The sequence below is a fragment of the Chelonia mydas genome, chromosome 7, assembly GCF_015237465.2.
Source record: "Chelonia mydas isolate rCheMyd1 chromosome 7, rCheMyd1.pri.v2, whole genome shotgun sequence".
Lineage (NCBI taxonomy): Eukaryota > Metazoa > Chordata > Testudines > Cheloniidae > Chelonia > Chelonia mydas.
In genome coordinates this window covers 40,363,759-40,382,687 of record NC_057853.1, presented here as the reverse complement: position 1 = coordinate 40,382,687, position 18,929 = coordinate 40,363,759, and the positions used below count along the sequence as shown (strand labels likewise).

General features: G+C 38.2%; 1 protein-coding gene across 4 annotated transcripts in view; it reads left to right on the top strand.

Moving 5' to 3' along the window:
• Nucleotides 1-17,585, top strand: part of NOL8 (nucleolar protein 8) — a 29,761-nt gene extending 12,176 nt beyond the window's left edge. For 2 of the 4 annotated variants that reach the window (XM_037903523.2, XM_037903524.2), the window contains 10 exons: nt 16-132; nt 3,241-3,360; nt 5,277-5,361; nt 6,351-6,495; nt 8,856-8,939; nt 9,495-9,784; nt 10,574-10,700; nt 15,642-15,712; nt 16,371-16,453; nt 16,808-17,585. In XM_037903523.2, coding sequence (XP_037759451.1) covers nt 16-132; nt 3,241-3,360; nt 5,277-5,361; nt 6,351-6,495; nt 8,856-8,939; nt 9,495-9,784; nt 10,574-10,700; nt 15,642-15,712; nt 16,371-16,453; nt 16,808-16,861 — 1,176 coding nt within the window. In that variant the 3' untranslated portion in view covers nt 16,862-17,585. Of the gene's footprint in view, nt 1-15; nt 133-3,240; nt 3,361-5,276; nt 5,362-6,350; nt 6,496-8,855; nt 8,940-9,201; nt 9,402-9,494; nt 9,785-10,573; nt 10,701-15,641; nt 15,713-16,370; nt 16,454-16,807 lie in introns of those variants that run through there. The other 2 variants (XM_037903526.2, XM_037903527.2) reach the window with 2 other exon arrangements.
• Nucleotides 17,586-18,929: the final 1,344 nt, after the last annotated feature.

The following is an 18,929-nucleotide window of genomic DNA, read 5'->3' as shown; positions in this document are numbered from 1 at the left end:
TCTCTCCTTTTCCAGGAAGGCCAGTCAGCAAGCAAATATAAGCACATTATATTTGATTCAGATGGAGAAAGTGAAGCTGAAGTAGAAGAGAAGTCTAAGGAAGAAGTGACTATAGGAAATCTGCCTGGAAAAGTAAGTGGCTTAGAAACAAATCCAACCTAATTTCTGAAAGGGCATTCACCTACCCAATTTGCTAGTATGTATTGTACTGAAGAGCAACACCTACTCTTATTCAGAGTTTGAGATCAAATCTTCAAAATTGTCCTTCGTACTAATGGATATAAAAAAGATGATACAAAATAAGTGATGCGTATTCGTAGAGTTAAAACATGAATTTATAAATTAAGGACAATGCAAATTTTGGAGTATCTTTTTGGAAACTGAAAAAATCAGGCACTCTACTGCATAAAATAACTTGTATAAATTGATTGCAATGCAGTGTTCGCACGAACCATAAGAGCAATGGTCACATGGAGAGGCTTACATGTGGTTATGCCAAAACTTCACTCCCCACTGTTGTCAGTTAAATAAAAGGAAAAGATTTGAATTGCCCAGTGTTGTGCAGAGAGTAAGTGGCTGGAAAAGGACTGGAAATCTGGCGTTCAAGATTCTGTCATCTAACCACTAGCCCTCACTCCATCCCAAATAATGTAACTCAAAAACCAACAAATAATGACACTGAAATACACAAGCAAGGTTATGCTTCTTTAAGTCAGAATGTAAAGCCTGTCATGCATTCCAGTTTACTGAGCTTTGTTTTAATTTGGTATTGGTTTTGGTAACTGAGTAGAAATGTATTATATTTTATTGTTTTTAACTGTAGTGTAAGATTTTGACTGTATGCTAGATGAAAATGGGCTTTCGCTACATGAACAATTAGGTATATTCTTTTATATGCTACACGCTGTGCAAAATGCAGAAGGATTTTTGCTTATTAATTGAGCAACTGTGGTAAAATTACATCTGCCATGGATCCTTTTCATTTACTATCTATAAAGCGGAGGATAAATTTTAAATTGGCCCTCTTGGGTTTTAAAATGGCTGATGGTGTAGAGTTTGAGTAAATTTTGAGACTTTCTCCTGGAACTTTACTTAACTTAACCTTTTGTAACACCACCTCTCTTCAGAGGTTCCACCATCATGCACTGGTCAGCAGGTGATGATGCGTTTGATGGGAGGGAACTTCCTCTCCCTTGACATATTTCATTCTCTCCCCTTTTAAAGCCTGAACTGAAAGCTGTTTTCTTTTTCAAAGATGTTTTAAAATTAGGGCCACTGTCAACGCTGAATGTAAAACACCCTTTCTCCCTACCATCCCTTTGTTTTCCTGACTTCTATTTAGAGGTTAGTTTATTACTTTGTGAATTGTTGTACGGTGGCCAAAACACTCTGGTGGGGAGCCATAATTATTCTGAAAGACTTAGCTGTGACATTCTTGGCTGCTGCTGATGAGAGTGTCACTTACAACTGCATTACGTTTCTTTTGACTTTTATCATTTTAATTATATTTGTCAAGTAACTTCCACTGTATTGTGATTTCATAAAGCAAAAAGGCAGTCTGTGAGGCTGTTACTTAAAAACTGGTTCTAAAACTCTTTCCTAGAATAACATTTTTCAAAATCCAAATTAACTTTTTTATGAAAGCCTAATGACCACTGTGAAACCTAGAGAAAAGCATGTTTAACTGAAATACTGCTTCATAATAACTATCAAACTGTTTTTATTGAATATATGGATTTGAGAGGGTAAAGTGTCCTCTGCATCACCAGTGAATCATCTACATGAAAGGCACTTCACAAATGCTAATCAGATATGCAGTTGCAAGAATGTGAAATGTGTAACTGTGACCATGGTGCCTGGAGGGGCTACACTGAGAATGTTTATTCAGGGCAAACTGCAAATAATAGGGTAGACAATCCCCAGAATTGGTGGTTTATTTTATAATGAGATTTCACCAATCCAGTAACCAAACAGCTTCCATACTGGTTACCAAGAAGCCAAAATACAGTCCCCTTTGGTTCCCATCCGGACAGCCAAGTCTAATATAGTGAGGATTTATTAATAAAAAGAAAGAGTTGCTGTGGTTAAAAGAGCAATATACATACAGATAAGAACAAAGTTCTTAAGTCAGTTTCATAGCAGAGATGGGTGAGGCTGCTGATTTGTAAAAATCCTTCTGTAATCAATATAAAAGCCTATAGTCAAATAGGCAGTCCATGTGCAGAGTTTGTTCAAATTCTTCCATGAGAATGGCAGGGTTAATTGAGAGTAGACCTGGAGACCTCAGTCTTGTAAGCATAGACTTTCCCTGTCAAACTTTTAAACAGGTCTGCGATAAAATAGGATCAGGCCCAACACTTTCTTTATAGCTGAAATTAAGTGGATAAGCCTCTTGACAGCAAATGATCACAGCTGGCCTTCCTTGAATGAAGAACAGGTAATGTACATTGTTGCTTTGAAGCTAATTTGTTTCCCCGGGATACACCGGTAACTAGTTGTATTAATTAGCATAAGACAATTAACCATCAAACAGTTCACAGGTAGTTTACTACAAATTTCAAAGAGAAATGTGCTCAATAACATTATTATACCACAAGTCCTATCTAAATGATAATTTCGCCTTTTGATCTCTGAGTCAATAGAATTCAGTAATGAAACATAGCTAATTAGATCACATTGTTAAACTTCCAACAAGATATAGGTGAACAGGCAAATATGATTAGAGTTTATTCTTGATTCTCTAGATCCTTGATATGGAGGCCTCTATTGTTAGTCAACTTGAAATGGCTTTGATAACTATCTGCAAGGAATGGTCCTATTTACCATTTCAGTGCTCTTCTAACATGTCCTTAAGAGTTGCTTTCAGGTCACCCAGCCTGCTGGTTGCTTAACTCTCACTGGCTCAGCATCACAGTAACTTATAAAATAAAATCATATGGAAAAGTGCGGTTACTTCATACAGAAATGTGCTCCTGCCACACTTGGATGATCACAACTGTAAAATAAAATTACCAAAGAATTGTCTCAGAACATCTAAAGCAGCTGTAACATCTTTTTACAAGGATTCGTGGACATCAATAATTAGGAGAAGTAAATGCGGTATCCTGAAAGAGTGTTGGCTTCAAGCTGTACTGGGAAAGTAATACAAAACAAGTGGGTAGTAGTAGATAGTGTTCTTAGAACTGCTTATTATAACTGTTTCCTCTGTGTGTTTTGCTTTTTTTTTATTAAACAATTAAGGAATTTACTAGTAAAATTTCTGGAAAGTTGTTTGAGAGCAGTGACGATGAGCAAGATGCTGCCGGTGAAGATGACCGATTCCAAATCAAACCCCAGTTTGAAGGCAAAGCTGGTGAGAGGGTTAGTGAACCTATTTAATAATATCTGCAGTTACCTGAAGAGGATGGTGTTGGCAAAGTTATGGTAATACCTGCGTTGGAAAAGTCCATTTAGATGTAGAGGAAATAATGTTTTCTCATAATGTAATAATGTAACTGCTCTTTCCCACACCTCCCAAGCTGAAGTCAAATGGTATTTTCAAAAGAGGTTTATTAGCGTTTCTCAAATGTGGCCACCTTGGCCAAATGCAGACACCAGGCACTTTTCTTGTGGCCACAGCCTCCTGGGCTGGGAGGGCAGGGGCCAAGTAGCTGCCCCTTCCCCTCCCTGTTGCTCCTGGATGCCCCACCTTGATGTTGGTTACTGGGGCCACCAGCAGAGGTTGGGCCCTGCCCCCCCCTTGGAGACACCCTGGGCACAAGGAAGCACCCAGTGAGTTTCCCCACATTCCCAGGGGCAGTTGGGCTCAGGCTTTGGGGTTCAGCCCTGGGGTGGGGGGGTGGCAGGCTCTGGCCATGGGGCTTCGGGCTCCAGTCCCGGGCTCCGGCTGCATGGCAGCAGGCCCCAGGCTCTGGCAGCAGAGCTTCAGGCATTAGCCCCCCACTGCTTTCCCTGGCCACCATCCAAGGCTTAATTTGTCCCCAGGCTTGCCAGGGCTAAGTCCGTTATGCAAAGTGATACTTGTATGTTTGTTACTGTCAAGGTTCCTTCCCCACTCTGAACGCTAGGGTACAGATGTGGGGACCTGCATGAAAAACCTCCTAAGCTTATCTTTACCAGCTTAGGTCAAAACTTCCCCAAGGTACAAAATATTCCACCCTTTGTCCTTGGATTGGCCCCTACCACCACCAAACAAATACTGGTTACTGCGGAAGAGCTGTTTGGAAACGTCTTTCCCCCCAAAATACTTCCCAAAACCTTGCACTCCACTTCCTGGACAAGGTTTGGTAAAAAGCCTCACCAATTTGCCTAGGTGACTACAGACCCAGACCCTTGGATCTTAAGAACAATGAACAATCCTCCCAACACTTGCACCCCCCCTTTCCTGGGAAATGTTGGATAAAAAGCCTCACCAATTTGCATAGGTGACCACAGACCCAAACCCTTGGATCTGAGAACAATGAAAAAGCATTCAGTTTTCTTACAAGAAGACTTTTAATAGAAATAGAAGTAAAGAAATCACCTCTGTAAAATCAGGATGGTAGATACCTTACAGGGTAATTAGATTCAAAACATAGAGAACCCCTCTAGGCAAAACCTTAAGTTACAAAAAAAGATACACAGACAGAAATAGTTATTCTATTCAGCACAATTCTTTTCTCAGCCATTTAAAGAAATCATAATCTAACACACACCTAGCTAGATTACTTACTAAAAGTTCTAAGACTCCATTCCTGGTCTATCCCCGGCAGAAACAGCATATAGACAGACACACAGACCCTTTGTTTCTCTCCCTCCTCCCAGCTTTTGAAAGTATCTTGTCTCCTCATTGGTCATTTTGGTCAGGTGCCAGCGAGGTTACCTTTAGCTTCTTAACCCTTTACAGGTGAGAGGAGTTTTTCCTCTGGCCAGGAGGGATTTTAAAGGGGTTTACCCTTCCCTTTATATTTATGACAGTTACTATCACTTTGCACAACAGATTTACTAGCTATCAATAAATAAATTACAATGATTTGGATGTGTATATGTGCATATTTATTTGCTTTTCCTAAAGCTAATTAAGTATTTTAGGAAAAAGTGTGAAAGCAGTCACCAGCAAGAGTTGGTGGCTGCACTCTGAGGCCACTAAAAATTTCTCCTGAGAACCTCTACAGTGAAAGCTTATGTTAATTCATGGCCATGATTCCAGTTAAAACTGTTACTGCTTGTCTGATTGTTATAAAGCTGCTGGACTGCATACATTTAATCTCAGATTTTTTGTTTTGTTATCAATGTAGCTCATGCATTTACAATCACGCTTTGGCACAGATGAAAGATTTCGTATGGATGCTCGGTTCCTTGAAAGTGGCAGTGAAGAGGAAGGTAAACATTTTCTCTTATTTTCAAGGTCTTGCTCTTCCACAGCAATTTGTAGTCACAACTAATTAGTAATAATAGAGAGGCATGATGGGTGTAAGTTTTTGAACATTTAGAATTACTTATTACACATTTCTCTTCTCTGGATTTAGCTTCATGGGAAAGTAGTGTAAAAGTAAATAGAACTGGCATCATAATTTAGAGAACAAATTTATAAAATGCCCCATTAAGCTACTGTAAACTCTAGTTTGGGTTGTAGGTGGGGGTGTATTTCCTTGTTAGAAGGGCAACATTTTAAAACATTTCTTTTGTTATAGGATGATATCAAAATAAATGTATCTGCACCTTTCAGAAGATAAGGGGATACCATTAACCAGAGTAACCTTGCTTTTTGCTTTTCTATTCCTTGGCTATACTTGGATTTTATGCATCTTGCAGTACCATGCTATACAATAGCCACAAGGGGGAGTGTTGTCAATTGAGCTGGTTGAAAATTGCAAAAATGTTTTCCTGAAAAGAAATTTTTTTGGCAAAAAAACAAAACAAAAAAACCCTCCTATCAAACAAACCCAAAACAAACAAATTTCAAACAAACCAACCCTGTTTTAAAACACCCAAATTTTCAGCCAGTCCTACTTCTCACTTGGATATTTTTGTCTATAACCCCAAGAAATGTCCCTTAACAGCCTTAAATGACAATGTCTGGGTAATTATTATAAAACAGAAGAAAATCATGGGACAGAAAATGATTAAATCTCTATCTTTCATGTTAAATTCATGCCCACACCGCCTCATAAGCAAAGCTTGACCATAACTTGAGGGGAAAACAAAATGGATCATTTAAAAAGTTTTAAAATAAGGAGGAATAGAGAACATATCTCATCCTTTTTAACCTAAAACTCTGTGAGCTTCTTAACTAACTTACTAGTGGTGTAAAATATTGGAAGAACGCTTCAAGGAGTCATTTCATAGAGGTTTTTATATATTTTTCCTAGAAGAGGCAAAGAAAGTGAAGACAGATGAGGAAGGAGAACTTGCTGCTGAGAAAAAGAAAAACCTAGAGATATTGGGAAGTCTCTTGCAGATCAGCCTAGAACATCCTAAATCAAGCAAACTGGCAACAAATACCAAAAAATTCAGGTATGGTCCTGCTTTAGCAGAAGAAACCTGAACCTTAGGAAGACTATAATTTTCTGTTACATGACATAATTTCCTCTCTGTTTTATTAGTTTACTGAAAACAACTTTCTCCTCCCCGCCTTATCACATGCATGGAAGGTCACCTTTGAATCAGGCTTCCCATCCCAGTATGACAATAGATTATATTATTGGCCATAATCATTATTTATATAGTGCCATTGTGCGTGAGAATTTATGGGTTAATAAAATGATCTCCTTGCCCCCAAAGAGCTTAAAATCTACCGAAGTTGAATGCTTCCTTATTTTCTTTTCCCCTCCAAAGAGAGACAAACTCAAAATGGCTAATTATACTGAAAGTAGGTTGAATAATGGGTTAATAGACTTGTCATAAATATAAAGGGAAGGGTAAACACCTTTAAATCCCTCCTGGCCAGAGGAAAAACCCTTTCACCCATAAAGGGTTAAGAAGCTAGGATAACCTCGCTGGCACCTGACCAAAATGACCGATGAGGAGACAAGATACTTTCAAAAGCTGGGGGGAGGGAGAAAAAAAAAGCCTCTCTCTCTGTCTGTGTGATGCTTTCCCCGGGGACAGAACAGGAATGGAGTTTTAGAACTTAGTAAGTAATCTAGCTAGATATGCGTTAGATTCTGATTCCTTTAAATGGCTGAGAAAATAAGCTGTGCTGAATGGAATGGATATTCCTGTTTTTGTCTTTTTGTAACTTAAGGTTTTCCTAGAGGGATTCTCTATGTTTTGAATCTAATTACCCTGTAAGGTATTTACCATCCTGATTTTACAGAGGTGATCCTTTTTACTTTTTCTTCTATTAAAATTCTTCTTTTAAGAAACTGAATGCTTTTTCATTGTTTTAAGATCCAAGGATTTGGGTCTGTGGTCACCTATGCAAATTGGTGAGGATTTTTATCAAACCTTCCCCAGGAAAGGGGGTGTAAGATTTGGGAGGATTTTGTGGGGAAAGACGTTTCCAGACGGACTCTTTTTTCCATTAATAATAATAATACCGGTTAGATGTTTGGTGGTGGCAGCGAAAGTCCAAGGGCAAAATGTAAAATAGTTTGTACCTTGGGGAAGTTTTAACCTAAGCTGGTAAAAGTAAGCTTAGGAGGTTTTCATGCAGGTCTCCACATCCGTACCCTATAGTTCAGAGTGGGGAAGGAACCTTGACAAGACTAGACTTTGATTTCTGGAGACTGCGATGGATGTTGATGGCATCACGCAATTACCATTTCTGCTCTTCATCAACATCAAATTTATTCCTAGACAGAAGTGTTGTGTAAAAATATACATTCTCATTTATAGTCTGTCCTTACTACTGTTGGGATGTTTCTTCAGTGTGTTAGGCATGGATTCTCTACCTTTATCCCACATGTCCTAACTTTCATTGTCCGAGGAAGCCACAATTTCTAGATACAATGCATTTAATAATACATTTCAAAAACTGAACTCTTATCTGTATCTTTAATCCTTACATTTGGAGGAGCAATCCATCTGTGGGCTGAATTAATACAGGAATGATTATTTTTAATGGTGGTGTGTTGAGGTATTTTGCAAATAGTATATTTTCGTTCCAACTTCCATTATTGGTAGGCAACTGTGTCACAATGCTCATTTTACAATTGTATGAATCTTATAAAGATCTTTATGTATCTCCTAAAGATTTTCTCAACAAATTCAATGGCCTCCTTTCCTTGTATTTTTGCTTCACAGAAGTCAAATCACCTATTTTGGGGGGGTTAACTTCCGTGATAGCATAAATTAACTTTTAATTTCACAGGACAAGAGAGGCCTGTGTGGGGAACAGAATATTTGGTTGAATATTTTTATATTGTCTTTAAGCTGGATGGAATAATGCAATCAGGCTATTTTCCTCTGATCTAAAGTTTGGACTTCATTAACTAATTTCAGTAACATTTTCAGTTTTGAAAAGGAAAAAAAATCTCCATTTTTGGTATATTTGAAAATTAAGGGGAAATCAGAATCTCTGGATATAATAATCATAAACTCAGTTAATCTCCAAATGATAAAACATATCTATGTATTAATGTTGTTTCCTAAAGAACAACTGACAGATGTTTAATGCTGAAGATTTTAATAATTTGATGTGAAGAATGCTGCGTGGAATCTTTTTTTTCTTCACAGTACAGACTGTAACACACACTGATCTGCTCTCATAATGCTAATAATTTTTGTACTGTATAAAAACAAAAGTGAATTTCAATCTGCTTGTGAACACAAATAAGATGAGCTGAAAATGTCATTGCACTTGTCAGTTAGGTTGTTTTATTTTAGACATTTAGTTACAGTATCTCTTTTTATTATTCCTCTTATTCATACAGAGATATTAATACCTTACGCTATGATCCCACAAGGCAAGACCATGAAGTTTTTGAAAGGAAAACAGATACTACAGAAAAAGAGAGGTAATATCTTATCGCCTCCTTATAGTTGTAAGACAAACTTTCTTCCCCTTCCCCTTGAGGGCTGATTTTCAAAAGTATTTGGAGGCCACAAGCCTATCACTCTCCTTGCTTACTCTGCTGTCCCCTTTGCAAGTCTTCCCATCCCTAGTAAAATGCAGACTCTCTATAAAGATTCCTTTTAGTACAGCAGTGGTGATGCTAGCAATAGATCAGAATTGTCACCAGTCTCTTAAGGTCAAACATGAATTTTTCCCTTCTGTAGGTTGTGCTTATCTGTATGATCTGGAGAGAGGAAATAGTTGAAAAATGAAAAATTTGCTCAAATTGATGAGACAGGAATGTAATACTTTAACTCTTAGGGCATCCTATTACCAGAAACTGAAATTACTGAGAAAACAGGAATGCAGAAAAGCAAAGTACTTGCTAGAGGATTTGAATATTTCCCTGGATAGGAAGTCTCCTGTAAGTAATACAAAGATCAGTCAAAAGAAAACCCCATATCTTTCAAATGTTTGTCCAGTGCATAATTGTTTTTTAAAATAAATATAATTCCAGTAAAGCTAAAAGAAAGAAGAAAAGGGAGGAGGCAGAGAAATTGCCCGAAGTGTCTAAAGAAATATACTATGATGTTGCGGTGGATTTAAAAGAGGTATTTGGATCAACAAAATGTGCAGCTGAAAAAAGTGAAATAATACCCTGGGACAAACATGATGATATGGAAGAATCAACTCTGGCTGACCAGCATATATTAAGACTTAATGTTGAAGGCAATGCAGAAGAAAAATCTAGTGGCTTCACGTTTTCCTTTTTTGGTGATGATATGAACCAGTCAGCTGTGAAAGAAGGTAACATTGCAGATTCCGGTACTTTTTTTAATAGTTTGCTTTTACTGGCATTTATTTGTTTTAACTTTTGAATCACTGAAGATTATATTTAATAAGATGACACACCAGGTTGTATGAAATCATCCTTCTGTCAAACAGATTAAACAAATCTCATGGACAGATCTGAGCAAAATTTAAAGCAAATTTTCACAATTAAGCATAACTTGAATATTTCTTTATAGCATGGTATACAGACATTACAAGTAAGATTAATGCATGGAGCAACTTATAAGAATTGTATAGAATCTAAACATATTCTTACAAATCTAACATCTATCTTGAACAATATTAACATACAAGTCAGCTGGTCTACCAGCATCACAATCTGCATGTAAAAATTGCTTTCTACTTGGATTTTGTACTGTTGGTTTTGGGTGGTGTGTTGTACCGCACAGGGAAAACAGTTGTATTGTTGTCCTTTTCTCTTCTTTGACCGATCAGCAAAGTCTGAGAATACTACCTAGGCACTATGCTTATCCTCTGGATATTTAACAGCACTCTCCCTGGCCAATAAGGAGTAACATTGACTAGCTTCAAAGGAGATCTGCTATTCTCTACTTAAGCCAAAATGATACTGACTGTAGATTTTGGGGATGGAAATGTAAAACAGAGAAAGATAGGGAAAATCTGCATATCCTTCTGAAAGCACAAAAAGTGTCCTTTCCAAATCAGATATTTCACACTTATCTAAACAGAAGTTTCACTTCGTAGTCAGGGGAATGATCAGACTTTTTGGTGGTACTATTGCAGAGCCCTACAAAATTGAAACAATAAAACCTGCAAGAGTAGCATGGCAAGAGGATCCTCGTTTCCAGGACAGCAGCTCGGAGGAAAATGATGAGCCAGAAGACTCTGAAAGTGAAAACTTCAAAGAAATGTAAATCTGGTTTTATATTTTGTGGCTATTAAGTACTTACTGATTATCAGGATTTATGTGGCAGCCGAGAAAAAATCCTTTTATTTGGCACCCCTCACCTCCACGCCAGCATCAAAAGCCTCATTCTGGAAAACTGAATTCCTTACTGCCAACCAGACAAGTTGCTACTATACATTTAAAATTCCCTGGTTCACTGATTGACCAGTGCATTTGACTGAGGCTGGAAGTGAAAACTGGCTTCCCTGCCACGTAAATGTTGCTCGGTACCTCACATGCGTTGCAACTTAACATGCAAAATAAAAAAACAACTTATTTTGGCTTCATGCAAATATTTTGGAAAGTACTTCCTTATCCAATAATTAGATTTACATTTAAGTTGTTGGTGAGCAAGTCTCCTTGTTTCAAACAGACATCCCATAGCTTTAGTATTACTATTACAAATTAAACTGTTAAATCTTTCAGTGTGTAACATTTCTGATATTATAAAGCAATGCAGTTTTACATAAGAACGGCCATACTGGGTCAGACTAAAGGTCTATCTAGCCCAGTATCCTGTCTTCCCACAGTAGCCAATGCCAGGTGCCCCCGAGGGAATGAACAGAACAGGTAATCATCAAGTGATCCATCCCATCACCCATTCCTAGCTTCTGGCAAACAGAGGCTGAGAATACCATTCCTACCCATCTTGGCTAATAGCTATTGATGGACTTATCCTCCATGAATTTATCTAGTTCTTTTTTGTACTTCGTCACAGTTGGCCTTCACAACATCCTCTGGCAAAGAGTTCCACCTTAATTTCATGTGGTGACCGCTAGTTGTTGTGTTATGAGAAGGAGTAAATAACACTTCTTTATTTACTTTCTCCACATGATTTTATAGACCTCTATCATATCCCCCCTTTAGTAGTCTCTTTTCAAGATGAAAAGTCCCAGTCTTATTAATCTCTCCTCCTATGGAAGCTGTTCCATACCCTCTAATCATTTTTGTTGCCCTTTTCTGAACCTTTTCCAATTCCAATGTATCTTTTTTGAGATGGGACGACCACATCCACCCATGGTATTCAAGATGTGGGCATACCATCGATTTATATAGAGGTGACGTGATATTTTCTGTCTTATTATCTATCCCTCAATGATTCCCAACATCCTGTTAGCTTTTTTGACCACTGCTACACATTGAGTGGATGTTTTCAGAGAACTATCCACTATGACTCCCAAGATCTTTCTTGAGTGGTAAGAGCTAATTTAGACCCCATCATTTTATATGCATAGTTGGGATTATGTTTTCCAAAGTGCGTTACTTTACATTTATCAACACTGAATTTACTCTGCCATGCTGTTGCCCAGTTACCCAGTTTTGTGAGATCCCTTTGTAGCTCTTTGCAGTCTGCTTGGGACTTAACTATCTTGAGTAGTTTTGTATTCTCTGCAAATGTTGCCATCTCTCTATTTACCCCTTTTTCCAGATCATTTATGAATACGTTAAATAGTGCTGGTCCCAGTACAGACCCCTGGGAGACACCACTATTTACCTGTCTCCATTTTGAAAACCAGTTACTGGTCCCTGAGAGTACCTTCCCTCTGGTCCTATGACAGCTTACTTTGATTAAGAGCCTTTGGTGAGGGACTTTGTCAAAGGCTTTCTGAAAATCTACGTACACTATAGCCACTGGATCACCTTGGTCCACATGCTTGTTGACCCCCTCAAAGAATTCTAGTAGATTGGTGAGGCATGATTTCCTGTTACTAAAACCATGTTGACTCTTCCTCAACAATGATGTTCATCTATATGTTTGACAATATTGTTCTTTATTATAGTTTCAACCAGTTTGCCAGGTAATGAAGTCAGGCTTACTGGTCCGTAATTGCCAGGATCACCTCTGGAGACCTTTTTAACAATTGGCGTCACATTAGCTATCCTCCAGTCATTTGGTAGACAAGCTGGTGTAAATGATCAGTTACAAACCACAGTTAGTAGTTCTGCAATTTCACATTTGAGTTCCTTCAGAACTCTTGGGTGAATACCATCTGGTCCTGGTGAGTTATTACTGTTTAATTTATCAATTTGTTGAAAAACCTCTAATGACACCTCAACCTGGGACAGTTCATCACATTTGTCACCTAAAAAGAATGGCTCAGATTTGGGAATCTCCCTCACATCCTCAGATGTGAAGACCGATGCAAAGAATTAATTTAGTTTCTTTGCAATGGCTTTATTGTCCTTGAGTGCTCCTTTAGCATCTTGAACTTCCAGTGGCCCCACTGGTTGTTTAGCAAGCTTCCTGCTTCTGATGTACTTAAACATTCTTTTGCTATTACTTTTTGAGTCTTTGGCTAGCTGTTTTTGAAATTCTTTTTGGCCTTACTAATGATATTTTTACACTTCACTTGCCAGAGTTTATGCTCCTTTTATTTTCCTCACTAGGATTTAACTTCACTTTCTAACGGATGACTTTTTGCCTCTCACTGCTTCTGTTACTTTGTTGGTTAGCCACGGTGGCACTTTTTTGGTTCTCTTAGTATATTTTTTAATTTAGGGTATATATTTCAGTTGAGCCTCTATTATGGTGTCTTTTAAAAAAGTTGCCATGCAGCTTGCAGGGAATTCACTTTTGCCAATGTACTTCTTAATTTCTGTTTAACTAACTTCCTCATTTTTGTGTAGTTCCCCTTTCTAAAATTAAATGCTACTGTGTTGGGCTGTTGTGGTGTTTTCCCCGCCACAGGGATTTTATATTTAATTATATTATGGTCACTATTACCAAGCAGTCCAGCTACATTCACCTCTTGGACCAGTTTTCAGAGTAACAGCCGTGTTCGTCTGTATTCATAAAAAGAAAAGGAGTACTTGTGGCACCTTAGAGACTAACCAATTTATTTGAGCATAAGCTTTCGTGAGCTACAGCTCACTTCATCGGATGCATACTGTGGAAAATACAGAAGATGTTTTTATATACACAAATCATGAAAAAATGGGTGTTTATCACTACAAAAGGTTTTCTCTCCCCCCACCCCACTCTCCTGCTGGTAATAGCTTATGTAAAGTGATCACTCTCCTTACAATGTGTATGATAATCAAGGTGGGCCATTTCCAGCACAAATCCAGGGTTTAACAAGAACATCTGAGGAACAGGGGGGTAGGAAAAAACAAGGGGAAATAGGTTGCCTTTCATAATGACTTAGCCACTCCCAGTCTCTATTCAAGCCTAAGTTAATTGTATCCAATTTGCAAATGAATTCCAATTCAGCAGTCTCTCGCTGGAGTCTGGTTTTGAAGTTTTTCTATTGTAATATCGCAACTTTCATGTCTGTAATCGCGTGACCAGAGAGATTGAAGTGTTCTCCGACTGGTTTATGAATGTTATAATTCTTGACGTCTGATTTGTGTCCATTTATTCTTTTATGTAGAGACTGTCCAGTTTGACCAATGTACATGGCAGAGGGGCATTGCTGGCACATGATGGCATATATCACATTGGTAGATGTGCAGGTGAACAAGCCTCTGATAGTGTGGCTGATGTTATTAGGCCCTATGATGGTGTCCCCTGAATAGATATGTGGGCACAGTTGGCAATGGGCTTTGTTGCAAGGATAGGTTCCTGGGTTAGTGGTTCTGTTGTGTGGTGTGTGGTTGCTGGTGAGTATTCGCTTTAGGTTGGGGGGCTGTCTGTAGGCAAGGACTGGCCTGTCTCCCAAGATTTGTGAGAATGTTGGGTCATCCTTCAGGATAGGTTGTAGATCCTTGATAATGCGTTGGAGGAAGTTTAGTTGGGGGCTGAAAGTGATGGCTAGTGGCATTCTGTTATTTTCTTTGTTAGGCCTGTCCTGTAGTAGGTGACTTCTGGGAACTCTTCTGGCTCTATCAATCTGTTTCTTCACTTCCACAGGTGGGTATTGTAGTTGTAAGAATGCTTGATAGAGATCTTGTAGGTGTTTGTCTCTGTCTGAGGGGTTGGAGCAAATGCGGTTGTATCAGAGCTTGGCTGTAGACAATGGATCGTGTGGTGTTGCCAGGGTGAAAGCTGGAGGCATGTAGGTAGGAATAGCGCTCAGTAGGTTTCTGGTATAGAGTAGTGTTTGTGACCATCGTTTATTAGCACTGTAGTTTCCAGGAAGCGGATCTCTTGTGTGGACTGGACCAGGCTGAGGTTGATTGTGGGATGGAAATTGTTGAAATCATGGTGACGCTTCCTCAGCTCTCGTCCCCTAATGCCCCTACTCTACTTGCGCTATATTGATAACATCTTCATCATCTGGACCCATGGAAAAGAAGCCCTTGAGGAATTCCACCATGATTTCAACAATTTCCATCCCACCATCAAAAACTTCAAAAACAGACTCCAGCGAGAGACTGTTGAATTGGAATTCATTTGCAAATTGGATACAATTAACTTAGGCTTGAATAGAGACTGGGAGTGGCTAAGTTTTGCAAGGCAACCTATTTCCCCTTGTTTTTTCCTACCCTCCTCCCTCCCCCCCCTCAGATGTTCTTGTTAAACCCTGGATTTGTGCTGGAAATGGCCCACCTTGATTATCATACACATTGTAAGGAGAGTGATTACTTTACATAAGCTATTACCAGCAGGAGAGTGGGGTGGGGGGAGAGAAAATCTTTTGTAGTGATAAACACCCATTTTTTTCATGGTTTGTGTGTATAAAAACATCTTCTGTATTTTCCACAGTATGCATCCGATGAAGTGAGCTGTAGCTCACGAAAGCTTATGCTCAAATAAATTGGTTAGTCTCTAAGGTGCCACAAGTACTCCTTTCCTCTTGGACCAGGTGCTCCACTTAGGACTAAATCAATAATTGCCTTTCCTCTTTAAAATGCTTAAGTGTTTAGAAAATAATTTGCCTTTCATGGGGGATGATTTTTGGCACTTGGAATGGGATAGTACTGTTGGCTCTTCTGTCTGAGACTAAAATTTCTTTATCTTTCCAGGTCTCAGTCTTTACCACAGATGAAGACGAGTAGATTTTTCTTCTTTTCCAAAGATGATGAAAGATTAAGAGGTACAACTGAACTTATCCAAATTTTTCCTACAGGATGATGGAATTTAACAAAGAGGCATTGTAACAAATTATATTAGTATAATATTTAATTCACATGGGGTGGTATAGGGATTAATTAGAATGTTTCAGTATTTGAAAATGTAAAGTCCAATGTTAAAAGCTACATTTTGAAAACTGTTGAGGCACTTTGGGCTGTAAAACCAGCCATCTCCTTTGGGATCAATTGCAAGGCTCTTCTACTTACCCAAGACTTATTGGAGAAAGTGACTTAAGTTTACTTTTTTGGAAGGATTGCTTAGTGTGGAGTTTCCATTGTCTTGGGACATGTTTGCGTTTTTAAAAAATATATGGTTAATGCACCCACATGGTTTGATAGGTGCATTATAAATAGACTGCTAATAGCAGGGTTTAAGGTGAATCAGTCTAAAAAAGCAGACACAAGTCTATATTTTCACCAATGGTTTGTTGTTAAAATTTGAGCTAAAACAATGTGTCTCTTATACATTCAGAATAGCTTATCCTGGTAACTTTCCATACACAAATTCAAATTAATTTATAATGTTACTACAATTTTTTCAAACAAAAGCTTATAAGAAAGAAAATGGTTAAGTTGTGTTTTAACCTAGCTCAAAGTTGTTCTGATGCATCTCTTGTGTAGATGGTCCTAAGCTGTTCCGCAGATCATCAAACCTCAATGAAGAAAAAGATAATTGGGAAAACCGACGTAGATTGTTACTTGAGGTGAGTGATTAAAGCTGTAATTCAGTAACAACTGAGAGAGTTCATTATGATGGGAGGGGAGGGGTTGCTTGTGAAAAAAAGTGGCTTATTTTGTTCATTTTAATAAAAATGAATCATTTGGACTTTCAGAATGGCCTAATATCATACTAAGACCAGGGAGTTTTGTAAAATAAAAATTAACTGTCTGTATAATATATATAATTTGTGTATTATGTCCACTTAAACTGTTGATTTGTTATAACTGCCAGAGCTGGCTAATTTCTGTTAAATATAAAAGCAAAGCAGGTTTAAAAGAGCAATTTGTGAGTTTTTATTAACTGGATTTAATGCCATTTAATATTTTAATATTTCCAGGAATGCCGGAAGAAACATAAGGATGCAAGAAGAAAAGTTAAAGCAAAACAATAAGTTTGACAGTGCTAGCCAGCAATGTTTCTTGATACATGTGTATTGTATTACAACAAAATGAAAATGTCTGGCTTCAGACTTGTGGTCTTTCAAAGGTTTAACAGGAAAAATATTGCAGCTGAACTGAAAATAAACTGTTAGAAACTTTTCAAGTTTTGAACAGCTGTCGGGATAACAGGTCTGTAAATATGGCCATTTTTATGTGTACAGTTGCACTTTTATTGTTATGTGGGGATATCTGTTAATTTGAACAGATGGAATGGGTGTGTGTGTATATATACACTTTTATTTTTTTTTTACTTTGGAGAAAATTGCTTTGAGTGTAACGTTGCTGCTTTATCGGATACTTTTAGTGTTCAGTGCAATGTAGTTTGTATTTGGCTATATTTTTTTATGTTTTCTGGGTCCAGTCCTGCAAGGGGCTGAGAATCTACAGCAGTGACTGAAATGGATGGGAGTTGAAAGCATTCAGCTCCTAACAGAGGTTCTCAGTAACATGTGGGATTGGCGTTCTGTGTTTAGCAAGATACAGAGCCTTTAAGATTTGTTTTGCTAACAATCAAAATATTTATTGTAACTACCAAAGTAAAATATTATACAGGAAGTTCATGAAAGTGTTTAAGTAACTGGAAAGGTTTATAAAATATGTATGGACTTCTAATCCTTTGCACAAAACCTACCTTTCCATTTTTTAAATAAAGGTTTATTCATCTGTAAAACTTAAGACAACTTTTGGTGGGGTTGTCTTTGCTCTTGAGTGATTATACATCACATACAAATTTATATTCATACAATTATGTAGAACATAGGCTTTTAAGAGTAGTGGCTGCTTTTCAGGAATTTCAAACTACTATCAGGAATCTAACTCATTTAATATAGTGAAAATTGAGACATAGAGCATCCTTGTGCTCTACTAGAGACAAATACTTTGGTTTCAATTCCTAGCCTCTTCCTGGACTGACAGAAGATAAGGGACAGCTGAAGGTCTGCGGCCTATTAAACCATGGCAGTGATAACTAAAGGGAGAGCCAAGCCAGCTCATTCTAGCTGGAATGTTAGAGGCCAAGAAACAATCTGGCACTGGATGAGTTAAAGCAGTAAAAATCAGAAGCATTGTCAGGTATGCCAGAGAACCCAAGCAGAGGCAAAGATACAACAATATTTCTCTTCTCAAAGTCTGAATTAAGTAATCTCCTACTCTGTGTGAGATTGTTGTAGAAGGAAGTGTTTGTTAGTGGTTTTTCCACTAAGGGAATGGATATATCCCATTGCTAGATTTAAATCACCTAACATACAAATCTCTATTTCTAATTTCTTCTATCTTGCATTGTTGTGCATTCTGGAAAGATAGCAATATGGACACGTTTTTCCAAAGTACAAATTACGTATAAAGATGGCAGGTAGGGTAAACCATCTTGGGATATATTTCCAGAGTGGTGCAAAATGAGCTGCTCTGAGGACTGAATCATGGCTCATAGTTACATGAGAATAAGGTATGTGAATAGGTTCCATGGCTGCTTTCAGAAATAAAAGCAAAATGTTCTTCTGATTTGGCTTCCCCTTAGTGTCTTCAAACAACACAACGCACCCAGTTGTATAAACAAATTAATGAAACTCTAGGAAGTAAGCAAGCTATTTCTCCTACAGCTAGAAAGAAATGTTTAGTTGTTTTTAACTATATGGTACACAGTGCCTGGAAGGCAGTTTGATACTGCAGTGCCTGGAGGTGGGAGTGTGTACCTTCCTGAATAATTAAAATCAGTAATGAACAAGTTAGGCACGTTATGGTTGCTGCATGGGAGTAGTCTACACACTTGCCACATCAGCAGTTTCAGAGTCCACAGCTGGAGTTGGCTATCAAGAGAACTGTTAAGAACGTGTGCAGCTTCTTTTACAGTGTGCTGTGGAGAGCTTCCCTGATTACCACAGAGTCAGAAAGCCACTGAGCAGGCATGTTACTTCTCCGTTAGCACCCAGACACAGATGCTGCCCTTCAGGCAGTAGGCAGCATGTTGGTCAGAGCAACTACAATGATGACTCTGAAAGGTGGTTCCCTTCTCACAATACT